At 34.7% G+C, this 20,644-nt stretch overlaps 2 protein-coding genes and 1 long non-coding RNA gene across 4 annotated transcripts in view; 2 read left to right on the top strand and 1 right to left on the bottom strand.

Annotated features, from left to right (window-relative positions):
* LOC115224993 (zinc finger protein 845-like) overlaps positions 1 to 20,644 on the bottom strand; it is a 254,784-nt gene that overhangs the window by 27,607 nt on the left and 206,533 nt on the right. The window contains exons 8-9 of the mRNA XM_029795922.2: positions 20,089 to 20,498; positions 12,128 to 12,627 (exon numbers count right to left, since the gene is read on the bottom strand). Of these exons, the coding sequence (XP_029651782.2) occupies positions 12,128 to 12,627; positions 20,089 to 20,498 (910 nt within the window). The remainder of the gene's footprint in view (positions 1 to 12,127; positions 12,628 to 20,088; positions 20,499 to 20,644) is intronic.
* Positions 143 to 6,582, top strand: LOC115224994 (zinc finger protein 420-like). Of its 2 annotated transcripts, XR_005004041.1 has the most exons (3): positions 143 to 538; positions 901 to 2,619; positions 6,150 to 6,582. XR_005004041.1 is itself a non-coding variant. In XM_036514211.1 (2 exons), exon 2 carries the CDS (start codon positions 964 to 966, stop codon positions 2,551 to 2,553), a length of 1,590 nt encoding a protein of 529 aa, XP_036370104.1. In that variant the 5' UTR covers positions 143 to 538; positions 901 to 963; the 3' UTR covers positions 2,554 to 2,687. The 2 variants fall into 2 exon arrangements, 1 of the variants encoding a protein (XP_036370104.1); XM_036514211.1 differs by lacking the exon at positions 6,150 to 6,582 and having other exon boundaries at positions 901 to 2,687.
* Positions 12,961 to 19,493, top strand: LOC118768243. Its single transcript, XR_005004072.1, has 4 exons — positions 12,961 to 12,973; positions 15,082 to 15,088; positions 17,152 to 17,156; positions 19,381 to 19,493. It is a non-coding gene; the product is annotated as an uncharacterized LOC118768243 (long non-coding RNA).

Genomic DNA, 20,644 nt, shown 5'->3' with positions numbered 1-20,644 from the left:
GGATGAAAGGCAAAGTCGACCTCGGCGGAATTTGAACTCAGACGAAATACCTATTTCTTTACTACCCACAAGGGGCTAGACACAGAGAGGACAAACAAACGGATTAAGTCGATTACATTAACCCTAGTGCGTAACTGGTACTTATTTAATCGCCCCCGAAAGGATGAAAGGCAAAGTCGACCTCGGTGGAATTTGAACTCAGAACGTAACGGCAGACGAAATACGGCTAAGCATTTCGCCCGGCGTGCTAACGTTTCTGCCAACATATAAGAGAGGGTTATACAGACAAATGTTGAGTTTTAAGTTTGATCATCAAATCTTACAACGTCATGTTTAAACCTTTTTTGTATTTCTTAACCGAAAAATCGACGCCCCTCTGTCTGCGGCAGCGTGAGCTCCACTTGGATAGAATCCAGTCGTACACAAATACTAAAGAAAAAAAGTAAAAGATACCTCTGTAAGTCGAAACTATATTTTCATTTCGTATTTCCACTCATGTAAACAGATCCTCGTGATATCCAAGACAAGAGACTAAACTGTAAGAGACGATACCTTTTTAAAACAAAGTAAATAAAACAGAAAATATATAACTTTTTACACAAAGTAAATAATTTTTGTTAAACAAAGTAAATAAAGCACAAAAGCACAAAGTTAATAATTTTTTAAACAAAGTAAATAACACAAAAGCACAAAGTTAATAATTTTTTAAACAAAGTAAATAACACAAAAGCACAAAGTAAGGATCGACTTAGCGCGAGTACGCAAGTGCGCGCACCGGGACCACTGTTCTCAAGTAGTACCAGTAAAACTCGTAGGCTTTTTTAAAGAATTTCTGTAAGTCGAAACTATATTTTCATTTCGTATTTCCACTCATGTAAATAGATCCTCGTGATATCCAAGACAAGAGACGATACCTGCAGACGTTTCTCTTAGGATTTTTTAAGAATTTCTGTAGAATTAATTATGGAAGACGTTAATCACTTGGACACTTTTAACTCGACTGTTTTTAACTCTGTTAATTCAGTAACACAAACACAGAGCGATGAGAAGCCTTTACGCAGGGAAACAATTATTGAACAATCATCGTTAGAGAGAAATATTCCTGGATATTGCAGTGAAATTTACCAGAAAATATTTTCTGAAGATGAATCGTTTACATATAAAGAAATTCATAATGGGGAATTGACCGAAAACTCTTATCAGTGTGAGATTTGTGGGAAAGATTTTGTCTCTAACAGTAAATTAACAAAGCACAAGAGGGTACACGGTGGAGAAAAACCCTTTCACTGTGAAATTTGTGGTAAATCATTCTTTGAAAAGTCTAGCCTCCTTCGTCACCAAAGAATTCATACTGGAAAGAATTTATTTCACTGTGAAACGTGTGGTAAGTGTTTTGTCTGTAATAGTAATTTAACAGCACATAAACGAACTCATACGGGAGAAAAACCTTATGAGTGTGACATATGTAAGAAGTCATTCTCTGATAAATCTACTCTTGTAGTTCACCAACGAATACACTCTGGAGAAAAACTGTTTCACTGTGAAATCTGCGGAAAGTCTTTTGTCTGTAACAGCAGTTTGACATCTCACAAGCGGACTCATACTGGGGAACGACCGTATCATTGTGATGTGTGCGGGAAATCATTCTCTGATAATTCTACTCTTGTTGTTCATCGGAGGATTCATACGGGGGAGAAAATATTCCGCTGTGAAGTGTGTGAGAAGTCTTTTGTCTTTAATAGTGATTTGAAGCGTCACGGTAGAGTCCACACGGGGGAAAAACCGTATCGTTGCGAAATCTGCGGAAAATCTTTCTGTGATTATTCTCATCTTTTACGCCACCGAAGAATTCACTCTGGGGAGAAAATATACGGCTGTGAAATATGTGGGAAGGGTTTTGTTTCTAAGAGTAATTTGAAAAAACACATTAGGGTTCATACGGGGGAAAAGCCTTACGAATGTGAAATATGTGGTAAATCATTCTCTGATCATTCTGGATTTGTAGTTCATCAGAGAATTCATTCTGGAGATAAACGATTCCGTTGTGGGATATGTGAGAAGTCGTTTGTTACGAACTGTGATTTAAAGAGGCACAGCCGGATACACAGCGGGGAAAAACCGTATCCGTGCGAGACATGCGGGAAATCTTTTATGATAAAAAGTACATTGACGAAACACAACCGAATTCATACTGGGGAAAAACCGTATCGTTGCGAGATATGTGGAAAGTCGTTCTGCGATAACTCTAGTCTCTCGGTTCACCGAAGGACGCATACAGGTGAAAAACGATTTCAGTGCGAGGTATGTGACAAATCGTTTGTTACTAACGGTCACTTGAAATCGCATAGGAGGATTCATACCGGGGAAAAACCTTTTCACTGCCAAACTTGTGGGAAATCGTTTCGTGAAAATTCTTACCTTGTAATACACAAACGCATTCATACAGGAGAGAAACCCTTTCACTGTGACTTGTGTGGGCTGTCGTTTGTATCTAACAGTGATTTAACAAAACACATCAAGAAACATGCTGGAGGCAAAACTATTCCAGTATGACATGAATGGAGTGTCTTTGTATCTAACAGTGAATTAAGAAAACAGTTAAAGAAAAGTATTGGAGAAAAACTATTCCAGTGTGTCATGAATGGATTGTCTTTGTATTTAACAGTGAATTAAGAAAACAGTTAAAGGAAAGTACTGGAGAAAAAAACTACTCCACTGTGACATGAATGGATTGTCTTTGTATTTAAGAGTGAATTAAGAAAACAGTTAAAGGAAAGTGCTGGAGAAAAACTATTCCAGTGTGTCATGAATGGATTGTCTTTGTACTTAACAGTGAATTAAGAAAACAGTTAAAGGAAAGTACTGGAGAAAAACTATTCCTGTGTGTCATCAATGGATTGTCTTTGTATTTAACAGTGAATTAAGAAAACAGTTAAAGAAAAAACTATTCCACTGTGACATGGATGGATTGTCTTTGTATTTAACAGTGAATTAAGAAAACAGTTAAAGGAAAGTATTGGAGAAAAACTATTCCCGTGTGTCATCAATGGATTGTCTTTGTATTTAACAGTGAATTAAGAAAACAGTTAAAGGAAAGTACTGGAGAAAAACTATTCCCGTGTGTCATCAATGGATTGTCTTTGTATTTAACAGTGAATTAAGAAAACAGTTAAAGGAAAGTACTGGAGAAAAACTATTCCCGTGTGTCATCAATGGATTGTCTTTGTATTTAACAGTGAATTAAGAAAACAGTTAAAGAAAAAACTATTCCACTGTGACATGGATGGATTGTCTTTGTATTTAACAGTGAATTAAGGAAACAGTTAAAGGAAAGTACTGGAGAAAAACTATTCCCGTGTGTCATCAATGGATTGTCTTTGTATTTAACAGTGAATTAAGAAAACAGTTAAAGGAAAGTACTGGAGAAAAACTATTCCCGTGTGTCATCAATGGATTGTCTTTGTATTTAACAGTGAATTAAGAAAACAGTTAAAGGAAAGTATTGGAGAAAAACTATTCCCGTGTGTCATCAATGGATTGTCTTTGTATTTAACAGTGAATTAAGAAAACAGTTAAAGGAAAGTACTGGAGAAAAACTATTCCCGTGTGTCATCAATGGATTGTCTTGTATTTAATTAACAGTGAATTAAGAAAACAGTTAAAGAAAAAACTATTCCACTGTGACATGGATGGATTGTCTTTGTATTTAACAGTGAATTAAGGAAACAGTTAAAGGAAAGTACTGGAGAAAAACTATTCCCGTGTGTCATGAATGGATTGTCTTTGTATTTAACAGTGAATTAAGAAAACAGTTAAAGAAAAAACTATTCCACTGTGACATGGATGGATTGTCTTTGTATTTAACAGTGAATTAAGGAAACAGTTAAAGGAAAGTACTGGAGAAAAACTATTCCAGTGTGTCATGAATGGATTGTCTTTGTATTTAACAGTGAATTAAGAAAACAGTTAAAGGAAAGTATTGGAGAAAAACTATTCCAGTGTGTCATGAATGGATTGTCTTTGTATTTACAGTGAATTAAGAAAACAGTTAAAGGAAAGTACTGGAGAAAAACTATTCCCGTGTGTCATGAATGGATTGTCTTTGTATTTAACAGTGAATTAAGAAAACAGTTAAAGAAAAAACTATTCCACTGTGACATGGATGGATTGTCTTTGTATTAACAGTGAATTAAGGAAACAGTTAAAGGAAAGTACTGGAGAAAAACTATTCCAGTGTGTCATGAATGGATTGTCTTTGTACTTAACAGTGAATTAAGAAAACAGTTAAAGGAAAGTACTGGAGAAAAACTATTCCTGTGTGTCATCAATGGATTGTCTTGTATTTAACAGTGAATTAAGAAAACAGTTAAAGAAAAAACTATTCCACTGTGACATGGATGGATTGTCTTTGTATTCAACAGTGAATTAAGAAAACAGTTAAAGGAAAGTATGGAGAAAAAACTATTCCAGTGTGTCATGAATGGATTGTCTTTGTATTTAACAGTGAATTAAGAAAACAGTTAAAGAAAAAACTATTCCCGTGTGTCATGAATGGATTGTCTTTGTATTTAACAGTGAATTAAGAAAACAGTTAAAGAAAAAACTATTCCACTGTGACATGGATGGATTGTCTTTGTATTTAACAGTGAATTAAGGAAACAGTTAAAGGAAAGTACTGGAGAAAAACTATTCCAGTGTGTCATGAATGGATTGTCTTTGTATTTAACAGTGAATTAAGAAAACAGTTAAAGAAAAAACTATTCCACTGTGACATGGATGGATTGTCTTTGTATTTACAGTGAATTAAGAAAACAGTTAAAGGAAAGTACTGGAGAAAAACTATTCCCGTGTGTCATCAATGGATTGTCTTTGTATTTAACAGTGAATTAAGAAAACAGTTAAAGAAAAAACTATTCCACTGTGACATGGATGGATTGTCTTTGTATTTAACAGTGAATTAAGGAAACAGTTAAAGGAAAGTACTGGAGAAAAACTATTCCAGTGTGTCATGAATGGATTGTCTTTGTATTTAACAGTGAATTAAGAAAACAGTTAAAGAAAAAACTATTCCACTGTGACATGGATGGATTGTCTTTGTATTTAACAGTGAATTAAGAAAACAGTTAAAGGAAAGTATTGGAGAAAAACTATTCCAGTGTGTCATGAATGGATTGTCTTTGTATTTAACAGTGAATTAAGAAAACAGTTAAAGAAAAAACTATTCCACTGTGACATGGATGGATTGTCTTTGTATTTAACAGTGAATTAAGAAAACAGTTAAAGGAAAGTACTGGAGAAAAACTATTCCCGTGTGTCATCAATGGATTGTCTTTGTATTTAACAGTGAATTAAGAAAACAGTTAAAGAAAAAACTATTCCACTGTGACATGGATGGATTGTCTTTGTATTTAACAGTGAATTAAGGAAACAGTTAAAGGAAAGTACTGGAGAAAAACTATTCCAGTGTGTCATGAATGGATTGTCTTTGTATTTAACAGTGAATTAAGAAAACAGTTAAAGGAAAGTATTGGAGAAAAACTATTCCAGTGTGTCATGAATGGATTGTCTTTGTACTTAACAGTGAATTAAGAAAACAGTTAAAGGAAAGTACTGGAGAAAAACTATTCCTGTGTGTCATCAATGGATTGTCTTTGTATTTAACAGTGAATTAAGAAAACAGTTAAAGAAAAAACTATTCCACTGTGACATGGATGGATTGTCTTTGTATTTAACAGTGAATTAAGGAAACAGTTAAAGGAAGTACTGGAGAAAAACTATTCCAGTGTGTCATGAATGGATTGTCTTTGTACTTAACAGTGAATTAAGAAAACAGTTAAAGGAAAGTACTGGAGAAAAACTATTCCTGTGTGTCATCAATGGATTGTCTTTGTATTTAACAGTGAATTAAGAAAACAGTTAAAGAAAAAACTATTCCACTGTGACATGGATGGATTGTCTTTGTATTCAACAGTGAATTAAGAAAACAGTTAAAGGAAAGTATTGGAGAAAAACTATTCCAGTGTGTCATGAATGGATTGTCTTTGTATTTAACAGTGAATTAAGAAAACAGTTAAAGAAAAAAACTATTCCAGTGTGTCATGAATGGATTGTCTTTGTATTTAACAGTGAATTAAGAAAACAGTTAAAGGAAAAAACTATTCCACTGAAAAATGTGGGGAAACTTTTGTGTCTGACAATGATTTAATCATACTCATAGAATACCCACAGATGACAAAACCCTTCCACTGCAATATGTGTGGGATGTCTTTTTGTATGTAATAGCGATTGGGGAATATTTTGCACAGGACTTTTGTTTTGCCATTCACAATGTAGTGAATCGGCAAAGTGACTTTATGACTTTATCATTGTGAAATATCCCGATTGTAATATAGTGTGTACAAACGTTCAAATGGTACTGCATGAGGAGTGGGACCCATGCAGCCATTTCATTTTCCATTTTTATATAATATTCATCCTCATTCATTTTATGTTTATTGTCCCCACTGTGGTGTTGTGTCTGTCCTTGTTATGTCTACTCTTCGTCCAGGCTATATGCCTATAATAAAGATTTAGAGTATACTTTTTATTGGAATTTGTCAATATTATCCTAATTGTTTGTCTTATGTGTCTCCTTGCATCATAGTTGTAAATGAGTATCACTGTCACACAAGCGGTGTCTTTTGTTTTCAATATTCTGTGTGTCTAAAATTATTCGTTTTGTTTTTGTTTTGAGTTTTAGCCTTTCGTTTTTTTTTTCTTAATTGTTAAATTAAAATTATTTTCCATTGCTTTCGTTTTTTTTTTCTTAATTAATTTAATTTCCTTAAATTAATTTAACAATTAAAATTAAAAAAAAAAAACGAAAGGCTAAAATTTAGGGTTAGGGTTAGTGACAGGATGTCGTCTGTTTTAGACGCAGCAAATGATTTTAGCTCAAAAGAGAGCATAGGATTGGTTAAAATTCGAAAGATTAAACTACGTTAAACAAACAAATTACAATTTTCTCAGGAAAGCCAAGAGAAAAAAATGTTTTATTTTGACACATCCTACCAGTAAACGAAGTTTTAAAGTGTTTAGTTAACTAGAAATTGTGTTGAAATCTGGCCTTCAAAAGGAAAAGATCCTATTATTATTATTACTATTATAATTATTATTATTTATTTTTTTTTTTTTTTAAAGTATTTTAGAATTTGTTCTTCTGCTTTTCAGACTTTGAAACTTTTTGTCTTCTGATTTCTCCCCTTCTTACCATTTCAGCACTCACATATTTTCAGCCGTGTACGACTTCTACGTCTCCACATAGAACAGCTTGGATGTCTTAAAAAAAACACACTTCATTATGTTAAGCTTACGAGTCTTTCATTTTCTTGGTGACAATTCCATGGGATATACGAAGGAACGTTGTTACCACAATAATTACAACATTAATTAAAAGAAGTAATTAGATCGGACAGAAGTATGTGTTGCTTATTACACTGGAAAAAACGATAAGCTAATTAGACGAGTAAAGGGAGATAAGCAAGTACATTCAGTAAAAAAAAAAAAGTTTCGATTTTTTTTATAGCTTTACTAGCAGCATAGCCCGGCGTTGCCCGGGTATGTAAGAGCCCCTAGTAGGCAACGACTAATCCCAATCTAGTCCTTTCCCTCTAGGGAACGAAGGCGCATGTGTAGGTTGCAATGTCTTCTCTTCACTCGAATACTTCTGTGTATACGATGTTCCAAGCTGTCCCTTTGGGCGAAAACATGAAAACGTCATTGCGCCTCCCAAGAGAGTTAAAAAAGTCGAGTTGCTATGTGTGTCACATATGATTTAATTAACCGAGTTTTTCCAGTAATAAAGTATCCTATTGGAATAAAAAGGGCCATATAGCTCCTTGGAGCAGACATGATGCTCGCTGTGAATTTAAAAAAAATTCCTGCCAATTTGTTAAAGATATTGTCGAAAATATGTCATCTTGAATTTGAACGCGATTTCCCAAAATCGCATGATTTTATCGATTTTTTCTGATGGTAAGGTATTGCATGGAAAACTAACGCCAGAATTAAGTTTCTTACGGTAACATTAAGCTTCACCGTGAGTTTGGTGAAAATCGATTGCAAGTTGCGAAAACTACAACAGAAAATGTGTTGCATATAAAAAGCTTAGATTCTCGACTCCATGTCGAATTTATCGATTTTTTTCAGAACTGGGGGAACTTTTCAAAATTTTTGCTGCGTTAGTTTTGAATTATGACATTGGGCTATGTGTGTGTCAAGTTTCATCAGAATCGGTTGAAAGCCGTAGTCAGGGTGAGGGTACAACCTGACAGATACACAGACAGACAAACTGCCGTTTATATAGAGGGAGATGAACATCTTTCCGGTTGAAATACACCGAAAAATGGTGACAAAGCAGTAAAAAAATCATAAAAAATAGGGATTTTCATAGAAAAAAAAGCACCTTTTTGATGTAAATAATTTTTGGTGTTAACATGGTCCGATTTGAATTTTTTCTTCTACGGAAGGAAGAGCAATCCTTCTTCTATCATACTCTCAATTTTTGTCAACTTGCGCCCCAGGGTCTCAGAAGAGGGGATAGTGTTAGTTGAAGGCTACCAAACCTGCCATACACAGACAACTTCAGCTTTATATATAGAGATTACTAGCAGTATCGCCTGGCGTTGCTTGGGTTTGGTTTGTTTCGACCCTTTAGAATTGGAATTTTTGAAAAGTAAAAATTTTGCATTATGTAGCCTGTTATTCTCAAGTGAACATTTTTCTGGTTGAAATACACCAAAAAATGACTACACAGCAGTCAAAGAATTGTAAAAAATAGGGATTTTCATAGAAAAAAAAGCACCTTTCTGATCTAAATAATTTTTGGTGTTGACATGGTGTGATTTGAATTTTTTCTTCTACGGAAGGAAGAGCAAGCCTTCTTTTATCATCCTCTCAATTTTGGTCAACTTGCGCCACAGTGTCTCGGTAGAGATAGTGTTAGTTGAAGGCTACAAAACCTGCCACACACACAGACAACTTCAGCTTTATATATATAGATATATCATGCAATGCCACTCCCTGTAAGAAGCATTTGTGCTAGTTCATGTAAAAAGCACACATGCTGATCCATGTGGTTATTCAACTTATTCCTTCCCCTGAAATTGCTGGCCTTGTGCCAAAATAATGTCAGATACAATAATGCCTTGATATACGAGTTAATTTCTTCCTGGAGATTGCTCCTAAAGTGAAAACTCATAAAGCAAAGCAATAATTTCCCATAGAAGCAATGTTATAAATTGTAATTCATTCCTAGAAAAATATTTTACCAATAAAATTGATAATACTTGTAAATAAATGACAATAAAACAACAGTAGAATGTAAAGAATATTTTATATAAATTAAAAACAATGTGCAGATCATTTATAAGAAAAAAATATAATTGTTTTCTGAATCACTTTCATTCATAGATGGACTTTTAAGTTTCTTTAAAAAAAAAAACAAATCTAGAGTTGTTTGCTTAGAAGAATCTTTTTTTTTTTTGTCCTCTATAAATTTCTCAGTAACATGGAGAAGCATTTGTTAATGGTAGTAGAAACTTTTGTACTTCTGAATTATCAAATTAACCTTTCATTACTGTATTTATTTTGAGATGCTCTGTGTTTCTTTCAATAACTTTAAATATAACAAAGAATTTACTAAAATAACTTAGTTATCATTCAGCTAGTGTTAGGAACATAAATTGTGACTAAGGTTTGGTGAAAGATTTAAATTCAAAACTTATGAAAAGAAGACATTTGTACTACAGAGCCAGAGGTGGTTTCAGCCAGGTTGGTATGAAAAGGGTTAAAAATATCATGGTGACTAAGAATTGTTTCTCTATTATATATTTTAACCCTTTTGTTACCATATTTCTGTTGAGATGCTCTGTGTTTCTTTCAATTAGTTTTAAATATAACAAAGAATTTAGTAAAATAACTTAGTTATCATTCAGCTAGTGTTAGGAACATAAATTGTGACTAAGGTTTGGTGGAAGATTTTAATTCAAAACTTATGAAAACAAGACATTTGTACTCAGAACCAGAGGTGGTTTCAGCCAGGTTGGTAACAAAAGGGTTAAAAGCTTCACAAGAACTGGGGCTGGTTTTATTCCCATCACAATTCCACATCTTTGTCAGTAGGAAGTGGTACCAAATAAAAACTAACTGCTCTGAAGGATAAATTTTAAAGCTTCCATAACAAACTCCTGATTCACACACTCTGGAAGTTCTTCTGGACAGTTTTCCAGCCAGAATTTAATTGCTTGTATTCCATATTTATATGGGATATTAGTGTCCAGGTTTATAACATTGAAGGAAGCCATGACTGCCCCTTCATCGATTGTTTCTGGTAGGTGGTTTAGCATATCAAGGTAATCTGTAATGAAGCATTTACATTTCAAAAGGTGTTTCAGTAGGATGTTGAGAAAATTGCTTAAGGGGTGGGTTTCACTTGCCGGTCCAGCTAGAAGTTTTCAATCATGTGGTACTTGGACATTAATGTATATGTCAGGTGATTGTTTGCAGGCTTCGTTAACTTGTGGATGTTAGGTAATTCAAGGTTTACATTCAGAATTTGTGATATAATCAATTTCTTTATCTCTCAAACCTTTTCTAAGTAGGTGAATGAATGAAAATGTAATATTTTCACTAATTTCTTTGTCATGATTAGCAAAAGCAAAACCTGTTGACTATGTAAATACTTAATCTCATAAAAACAAACATTTTGTGTATATTTTCCTTTATTTTATATTTTTCGCTATATATATATATATATGTATGTATGTATATATATATATATAGATAGATAGGAAACGAAAGAGAGAATGACAGATATATAGAGAGAAATAGATGGTGATGGAGATGTATGAGGACATACACAAAAGGTAGTTGTGGTGGGGGAATATTAGTGGTACAGAGGATAGAGGGGGATGTTTCATAGAAGTGTGAGGGGCTTATGAATGTGCATGTGTATCTGTATTACCATCTCCTTGCCTTGACACTGAGTGTCACTGCCATACAAGCAATGTCCATATCCAATTTGCCACAAAAACATGTCTGGTCATGGGGAAATATTATCTTAGTTTGAAACAGATGAAAGTTGGAAACAAGAAGTGTATCTAGATGGAGAAAATCCACCTCAACAAATTCCATCTGACCCATGAGAGCATGGCAAACGTGGACGTGAAAACAATGATGAATGATCACTGGCGTGGTTTGTCTCTCATATGAATAGTTAAGGTATTTTTATGAGCAAATGATTCGTCACATGTCACAATATATGGCTTCTCTCCTGTATGAAAACGTTTGTGACTAGTTGAAATGCTATTTTAAGAAAATGATTTACAACAAGTATTAACCCTTTTCTTACCATATTCTGTTGAGATGCTCTGTGTTTCTTTCAATTATTTTAAATATAACATAGAATTTAGTAAAATAACTTAGTTATCATTAAGCTAGTGTTAGGAACATAAATTGCGATTAAGGTTTGGTGGTATATTTTAATGCAAAACTTATGAAAACAAGACATTTGTACTAAGAGCCAGAGGTGGTTTCAGCCAGGTTGGTATCAAAAGGGTTAAGCATTGTTTCTCTATTATATATTTTTAAGCCTTTTGTTACCATATTTCTGTTGAGATGCTCTGTGTTTCTTTCAATTATTTTAAATATAACAAAGAATTTAGTAAAATATAACTTAGTTATCATTAAGCTAGTATTAGGAATATAAATTGCGACTAAGGTTTGGTGGTATATTTTGATGCAAAACTTATGAAAACAAGACATTTATATTAAAGAGCCAGAGCCGGATTGGTAACGAAAGGGTTAAGGTGATATGACTTGTCCTGTATGAATGTGTTTGTGCCTAGTCAAGAGATAATTTCGAGTGAAAGATTTATCACAGATGTCACACTGAAAAGGTTTCTCTCCTGTATGAATATGTTTGTGACTAGTTAAGTCACCATTTTCAGGGAATGATTTACCACAGATATCACAGTGATATGGCTTCTCCCCTGTATGAATACGTTTGTGACGAGTCAAGTGATTATTTTGAGAGAACGATTTACCACAAATGTCACAATGATATGGTTTCTCACCTGTATGAATACGTTTGTGACTAATTAAGACACCACTTCTAGAGAATGACTCACCACAGATATCACAAGGATATGGCTTCTCTCCTGTATGAACACGCTTGTGAATAGTTACATCACTAGTTCCAGGAAATGATTTACCACAGATATCACAGTGATATGGCTTTTCTCCTGTATGTGTACGTTTGTGCCTAGTCAAGTGATAATTTTGTGAGAATGATTTACCACAGATATCACAATGATATGGCTTCTCACCTGTATGAATGTTTTTGTGAATAGTTAATGTGTGTCTGTAAGAAAATGATTTCCCGCAGAAATCACAGTGATATGGCTTCTCTCCTGTATGAATGCGCAAGTGAGTAGTTAGGTAACTATTTTCATAGAATGATTTACCACAGATATCACAGCGATATGGTTTTTCTTGTGTATGAATGCGTTTGTGAGTGGTTAAATGATGAGTATCAAAAAATGATTTACCACAGACATCACACTGTAAATATTTTCCTTTTGTGTGAATCTGTTTGTGTCTTGTTAAGTTACAACCTTGTGAGAATGGTTTACCACAGATATCACAGCGATACGGCCTCTCTCCTGTATGAATATGTTGGTGATTAATCAAGTAATCTTTTCGAGTGAACGATTTACCACAGATATCGCAATGATATGGCTTCTCTCCTGTATGAACACGTTGGTGAAAGACTAAGTCAGCTTTCTGAGAGAATGATTTACCACAGATATCACACTCAAATGATGCTTTGCTCTTTTCATTCTCAACATCATCAGAAACATCAATTTCTTCAGACTCTCTTTCATATTGATCTTCACTCCTACATAATTCCTTTTCCATAATTTTCCTTTCTCTTGTCACAGTACACAAAGGTTTTCCTTCTTCTCGTATATTGCTCTTAAATATTTCTACTGATATATCTTCATCAAAAGTGTTCTTTGTTAATATCTGAAGATGCTGCAAACTGCCTTTTTAATTGCTTTAACTCATTAACATTCAGATTACTCTATCATATAATGGTTATCTCTCCAAATTCTTCCAAATTAATCATTCATTATCGTATTGCTTTAAGATTTCAATGATGTGATTCCTTATGTTTAGAATGACATTGTAGGGTGAGACTAAGAGGCCAGATGTGGGCAGTTTTAACACAAAATAGTTTGAACGTTTGGGACTGATACGGCCAGTTGAAATGCCAAATGATTAATCAAAATACAAATACAATTTTCTGTGTACTCCAGACAATAAAGAAGAGAAATTTTGTTACATATATCAGTTCAGCAGATATATTTTGCAGTAATTCAGTAAATATTCATAGAAACAGGGTTATACGTGTTTTGTATAACATCTTTGCTCAGTCTTCAAAAGACTTTCCATTCTAATGACGCTGCTTATGTAAAAATCCTGTGAAGCAGATGTCATCTGATAATCTGAAACGAAAGAGAAACAAGAGTGTAATACATACAAGATAATTAGGAATTAGAGAGATTAAAACAGTGAGAGTTTTACTAATTTTTATAAAAACATGACCATAGAGGTGCAGGGATGGTTGTGTGGTAAGAAGTTGGCTTTCTAACAACATGGTCCTGGGTTCAGTCCTAGAGTGGCCAATCAAAGCCTTGGGAGAGGATGTGGTAGATGGAAACTCAGAGAAGCTTGACATATATGTTTCTATCCAAATGAATTCTAATCAAAATAATTTTCAATGATTTGGAATCAATAAATACTCCATATTAAAATAATTTGTTTGAAATTTTAAGGTGTTTCCATTATTTTGTCCAACCCATGTATTTATTTTTGTATTAAATTCTGATAAAATTGTGATGGACATGCATCTCATACCCGAATCTTCTGTGATAATGGGCTGAACTGAACCATAACTAATCCGGAGGGAAACACAATCTTTCAGCCTGATAATGCACCAATTTACACAGCTAAAGTCGTAACTGAATGGCATGAAGAAGATTCTAGTGAAGTTGAACATCTTATCTGGCCACCAGTCAACATTTATGGTACATTTTAGAAAAACTAGTAAGGAGTCGATATCCTCCACCATAATCACTACAAGAACTGGAGACTGTTTTAGCTGAAGAAAGGATAAAAATTCCTTTGGAAACAATTCAAACTATGTACGAGTCTATAGCTCGTAGAATTCAAGCTGTAATTACTGTCAGAGGCGGTATTACTCCATATTAAAATAATTTGTTTGAAATTTTAAGGTGTTTCCATTATTTTGTCCAATCGCTGTTTTTATTTTTGTATTAAATTTCGATAAAATTGTGATGGATACACTCTGAACGGTATTCTGTAGAAAATTTCATTAAAAAATATCGATTTTTCTATGAGTTATGAGGGAGCAAAACCGATCCGTGTGAATTTCCGAAACTCTTCCCCCCTAACCTCGGAAAATCTTTATCAAAACAAATTGCGATATATTCAGAATCTACATTATCTGAAGCGTATATGTCGAAAATTTCATTAAAAAATATCCATTTTCCTGTAAGTTATAAAGAAACAAATTCGGGGTGGTTGCTACTCGGTCTGTCTAACTGACTCTCTGTATGGTTGGGTAAAGTATAATTCTATATTCTTTATACCGATCTAATTCCGAAAAGGCGCGTACATGGGTAACCAGATATAGATTGATTTTCGTTATTTTTCCTCTCTGCCTGCGTAGATTGTTTTCAAGTATTTGGGTTTTCTGGGAGTCCCTTTTTAAAGTAGAAGAAATAGCTAAGGTTTTTTTGACTGCTATTTCTAAACTCCGGTATGTGGTAAAGCAAATCTTTGCTGAACCCTAATTATAAAATATTACTTAAGCTTACCATGAAATGGTCTTTTTCATGCCGAATTCTACTTGGTGAAATTACTGATTACTTCTTAATTAATTAATTTTACCCTTTGTTATTATCTCTCTCTATATATAGCTTTAACGATATTGTTACTTACTGCAACAAAAGGGAGAGTTATTGTTTGAAGATGTGATCAATTAATTTCATAATTTCAGCAGGTTTAGAATAGTATTTATGATCGGTAAAATGAAAACAAATCTTGAATATCTTAAGATCTCCGATTATAACAGGTTTCTACAAAGAGAAAACGAACTTAAATATAAAAATAAGATGGAATTATTACTTCACTCACGATTTACTCTCACTCGTTATCTTCCATATAGTCCTTTCTTCATCAGTTTTGATACACAAGTAGAAATTCACCAAGAAAAGTCAATAATTTCAAACAAGAGAATATCTGTCCCCACAAACATCCATGAAAACAGGTTCCCTTGTCGATAACCTGTAATGGGGAATGTATAAAACATGCATTGGTTTGCTTTAAGTACCGAAACGAAATTATAGCATCGTACTAAAATTAATAGCAATTATTTAGGCCATGCAGTATTTCTTCTGGTCTTTTATGTTCTGAGCTCAAATTCCGCCGATCTCAATTTTACCTTTCACTGCTTCAGAATCAATAAAATAGAGATCCAGCAAAACCAGAGGTCGATTGGTAGATACTAATATCCACTCACCATCACTATTAGGCCTTTAAAGCCCATAGCAATCCACTTTCCTCGTTTGCAGGACAATCCTATTTGCTTTATTTACTGTAATAAAGGCTTACGGGATGCTTCCGTATGTTTGTTATCTCTATTTATATAACTATCTTCAAAACTTCGGCATGGATTAACCGGAGTTAAAATGGGATTTATAACAACTTTGACCCCAGCTGAGAGAATTAAAGAAACAATTATATCAAAGACTTTGCCTTTCATCCTTTCACGGTCGATAAATTAAGTACCAGTTGCGGACTGGGGTCGATATAATCGACTTAATCCGTTTGTCTGTCCTCTCTGTGTTTAGCCCCTTGTGGGTAGTAAAGAAATAGGTATTTCGCCCTTCGCTACGCTCTGAGTTCAAATTCCGCTGAGGTCGACTTTGCCTTTCATCCTTTCGGGGTCGATAAATTAAGTACCAGTTACGCACTGGGGTCGATGTAATCAACTAGTCTTGCCCCACGAAATTTCAGGCCTAGTGCTTATAGTTGAAAGGATCATCACATGAGGCAGCGAGGCGGCAGAATCGACAAGCCCCCTCCCTCAAAATTCCAAGCCTTGTGTCTTTAGTAGAAAGGACTATTATTCTCGTTATTATTTTATTTATTTATTTTCTTAAATCATTTCAGATTTTGAAGCATTTTGTATTCTGATCTTCCCCCTACTTTGCATTTCAACCCTCACATATTTTCAGCTTTGTACGCCTTGTTGGTCTGCACAGAGAACAGCTTGGATGCCTTCAGAATACACACTTATTAAAGCTTACGATAGTCTTTTGGCAAAAGAAGCAATGTTCCTGACATCTTCCACCGAGCTACAGGGAATTTTTTCACATATCTCTTTAATTTTGATGCTAATAATTCCATGTGATATTCGAAGGAACGTTGATACCACAAAAACTACAACATTAATGAAAAGAAGTAAAGAGATCTGGCAGAAATTTGTGAAATATGCGAGTAAAGGGAGATAAGCAAGTACATGAGCTTAATTTCGGTAGAGAAAATAAAAATCGATAATTGTGGTGGATTTATTGAACCACTACAAATTGAAAACAAGAGAACAACCATATGATAGGATTACATATCTGGGATCTTATCGGTTTGAACGGCAGTTTTTAAAAAATAATTTCCACATAACTAAATACTTTTAAACTTCGTATACTGGTAGAATGTGTTTATAAAACATATCTTTTTCTCTTGGCTTTATTAAGAAAATTCTATAGTTTGTAAGATATTTGGTCTTTAATTTCTTGCATTTCGGCAATTTCAACCAATCACTGACGTCTATTGAGGTAAAAAAACATGCATCTTTTCCTTTTGAACGGCAGTTTGTAACATAATTTCTAGGTAACTAAAAAATTTTAAACTTCGTATTCTGGTAGAATGTGTTTATAAAACATCTTTTTCTCTTGGCTTTATTGTTGTGAGGTATCTCATACCCCAGGTGATATTTGTATGAGTGTATCTTATATCTGGCAACAGTGATAGTGTTATCCATCCATACAATTTCTCAGCACACTCCACTAAGTTAATGTACAATGTAGAAGATAAGATTGCACCTTTTAGAAAGTTCTTTGAGAAATTTATGGATAATTGTATCTCCAATTATGATGTCCATTCAAGTTCTACAAGCCAATTAAACCAGCAAAATATGGCATAAAAATATTTATTTTGGCCGATACTAAAACGTTCTATGCATCATGTATGGAGGTCTATTTGGGGAAACAAGCAGAAGGCCCTTCTATAGGTAATTCAGGAGCAGCAGTGGTAGTGGAGGCGCAATGGCCCAGTGGTTAGGGCAGCGGACTCGTGGTCGGTGGACCACAGTTTTGATTCCCAGACCGGGCGTTGTGTGTGTTTATTGAGTGAAAACACCTAAAGCTCCATGAGGCTCCAGCAGGGGGTGGTGGTGACCCCTGTTGTACTCTTTCACTCCAACTTTCTCTCACTCTTTCTTCCTGTTTCTTGTACCTGACTTCCTACACAACCGCTGAGCCTGGATGTGCATTCATCCATCCATCGATGCTCTCGGTGTCGGGGGTTGACCTGCTTTCTCTTCTGCGGGTCTTACAAATAGCAAAGGACCATGCTTCGGACTTCTCCCACTAGGACGAAGATCGCTACACTCAACAGCAACAGCAGCAGTGGTAAAATGGTTGGTGTCTCATATAAAAGGGTCTGGAAGAAATATTACAATGGTTTACAAGTTATGGATTTAGAGTTAATCTCTTGGAGAATTATAGATTAACATTTGTTGGCCCTTTCAGAAAGAACAAGATAGAACCCCCTCAGTTTGTTGCCAGAACTGAATACACAAGCTTGTTTGGTTTCCAGAAGGATGTTACACTGACCCCATATATTCCTGTCCAGGTGGGGAACCTATATGCCAATGAAACCGGCCCTATGAGCCAGGCATGGCTCAAGAAGGAACAAACAATATAAGAAAAAAGAAAAGACCCCACTTCATTCATTCATGACTATGAGATTACACCTAGAAAGTTCCCCTCTGAGGGGCAAGTCTGGCAACGGTTGTTTATAGAAGACCAGCAATCACCCATGCATACCGGCTTTCCCCTCTCCACACCACCAAAGTTGTCCAAGGGAAAGATAAAGGCTGATACAGCTTGGCACCAGTGACATCGCAACTCATTTCTACAGCTGAGTGAACTGGAGCAATGTGAAGAACAATTCTGCGCCCGACGCTCTAATCACTAATCCATTTGACTTCACCAATATTTATATAAATATATATTTAAATAATGAGGGAGATAAATTGAATATTAATTTAATTAACATCAATTTAAAACCAGTAGCCTAGCATACAAAAATCTGAAAAATCAGAGAAAATTCTAATACGTGTATATTCAAAGGGCAAGACCACTAGGTAGTCGGCCGTATGCTAGAAATAGATCACCAACGATCAAACTACAAAGAAAAGAATGTTCTCTACAGGAAAATTGTTCTGGTGTCTGCTGAATTTTCCTCTAGAGAACATTCTTTTCTTTGTAGTTTGATCGTAGGTGATCTACTTCTAGCATACGGCTGACCACCTAGTGGCTCTTTAGCCCTTTAAATATACATATATAAATATATATATATATATTGTGTGGGTTCCTGTAAGAAGCACTCACGCTAGTTCACATAAAAAGCACACATGCTGATCCATGTGGTTATTCAACTTACTCCTTCCCCTGAAATTGCTGCCCTTGTGCCAAAATAATGTCAGATACAATAATGCCTTGATATATGAGTTAATTTCTTCTGGAGATTGCTCCTAAAGTGAAAACTCATAAAGCAAAGCAATAATTTCCCATAGAAGCAATGTTATAAATTGTAATTCATTCCTAGAAAAATATTTTACCAATAAAATTAATAATACTTGTAAATAAATGACAATAAAACAACAGTAGAATGTAAAGAATATTTTATGTAAAGTCAAAAACAATGTCAAGATCATTTAGAATAGATAAAATATTATTATTATAATTGTTTTCAGATATATATAGAGAAATGGATGATGTTGGAGATGTATGAGGACATACACAAAAGGTATTGGTGGTGGGGGAATATTAGTGGTACAGAGGATAGAGGGGGATGTTTCATAGACGTGTGAGGGGCTTATGAATGTGTGTATGTGTGTGTGTGTGTTATTATATCCTTGCCTTGAGACTGTGTGATAGTTGTAAACGAGTGTCACTACCATACAAGCAGTGTCCATCTCCAATCTGACATAAAAACATGTCTGATCATGGGGAAATATCTTAGTTTGAAACAGGTGAAAGTTGGTAACAAGATGGCCATCTGGACAGAGAAAATCCACCTCACCAAATTCCATCTGACCCATGAGAGCATGACAACCGTGGACGTGAAAACAATGATGATGGATCATTGGTGTGGTTTGTTTCTCATATGAATGCTCTTGTGAGTAGTCAAGCTGCTTCTCTGAGCAAACGATTTACCACAGATATCACAATGATATGCCTTCTCACCTGTGTGAGTACGTATGTGACTAGATAAGTAATCATTTCGAATGAAGGATTTACCACAGATTTCACAATGATATGGTTTCTCTCCAGTATGAATGTGCTTGTGAGTAGTCAAGTGATAATTTCGAGAGAAGGATTTACCACAGATTCCACAGTGAAATGGCTTCTCACCTGAATGAATGTTTTTGTGAACAGTTAAGCTGGGACCATGAGAAAATGATTTACCACAGATATCGCAATGATATGGCTTTTCTCCTGTATGAATGCGCAAGTGAGTAGTTAGGTAACTATTTTCATAGAATGATTTACCACAGATATCACAGCGATATGGTTTTTCGCTTGTATGAATGCGTTTGTGAGTGGTTAAATGATGAGTATCAAAAAATGATTTACCACAGACATCACACTGTAAATATTTTCCTTTTGTGTGAATCTGTTTGTGTCTTGTTAACGTACTACGATTTGACAATAGTTTACCACAGATATCACAGTGATATGGCTTCTCTCCTGTATGAAAACGTCGGTGAGCAGTCAAGTTACCTTTCCAAGCGAACGATTTACCACAGATAACACAATGATATGGCTTCTCACCTGTATGAATACGTTGGTGGATGACTAAGTTATCTTTCCGCGAGAATGATTTACCACAGATGTCACAGTACAAATATTTTCCTCTTGAGTGAATCTGCTTGTGTCTTGTTAAATCACTATCTTGTGACAATGACTTACCACAGATATCAGAGCGATATGGCTTCTCTCCTGTATGAATACGTTGGTGAGTAGTCAAGTTACCTTTCTGAGTCCAAGATTTACCACAGATATCACAGTGATATGGTTTTTCTCCTGTATGAGTACGTTCGTGAATGACTAACTTAGCTTTCCGAGAGAACAACTTGCCACAGATATCACAATCATATGATGTTTTGCCCTTTTCATTCTTTTCCTCATCAGAAAAATCAATTTCTTCAGACTCTCTTTTACATTCAACT

Source organism: Octopus sinensis, linkage group LG27 (genome assembly GCF_006345805.1).
Source record: "Octopus sinensis linkage group LG27, ASM634580v1, whole genome shotgun sequence".
Classification (NCBI taxonomy): domain Eukaryota; kingdom Metazoa; phylum Mollusca; class Cephalopoda; order Octopoda; family Octopodidae; genus Octopus; species Octopus sinensis.
The sequence above is the reverse complement of the archived record's forward strand: the minus strand, read 5'-3'. Positions and strand labels throughout refer to the sequence as shown.

Excerpts from the sequence above, each read along its gene's own strand:
- LOC115224994 (XM_036514211.1), top strand. The coding sequence starts at position 964 with ATGGAAGACGTTAATCACTTGGACACTTTTAACTCGACTGTTTTTAAC.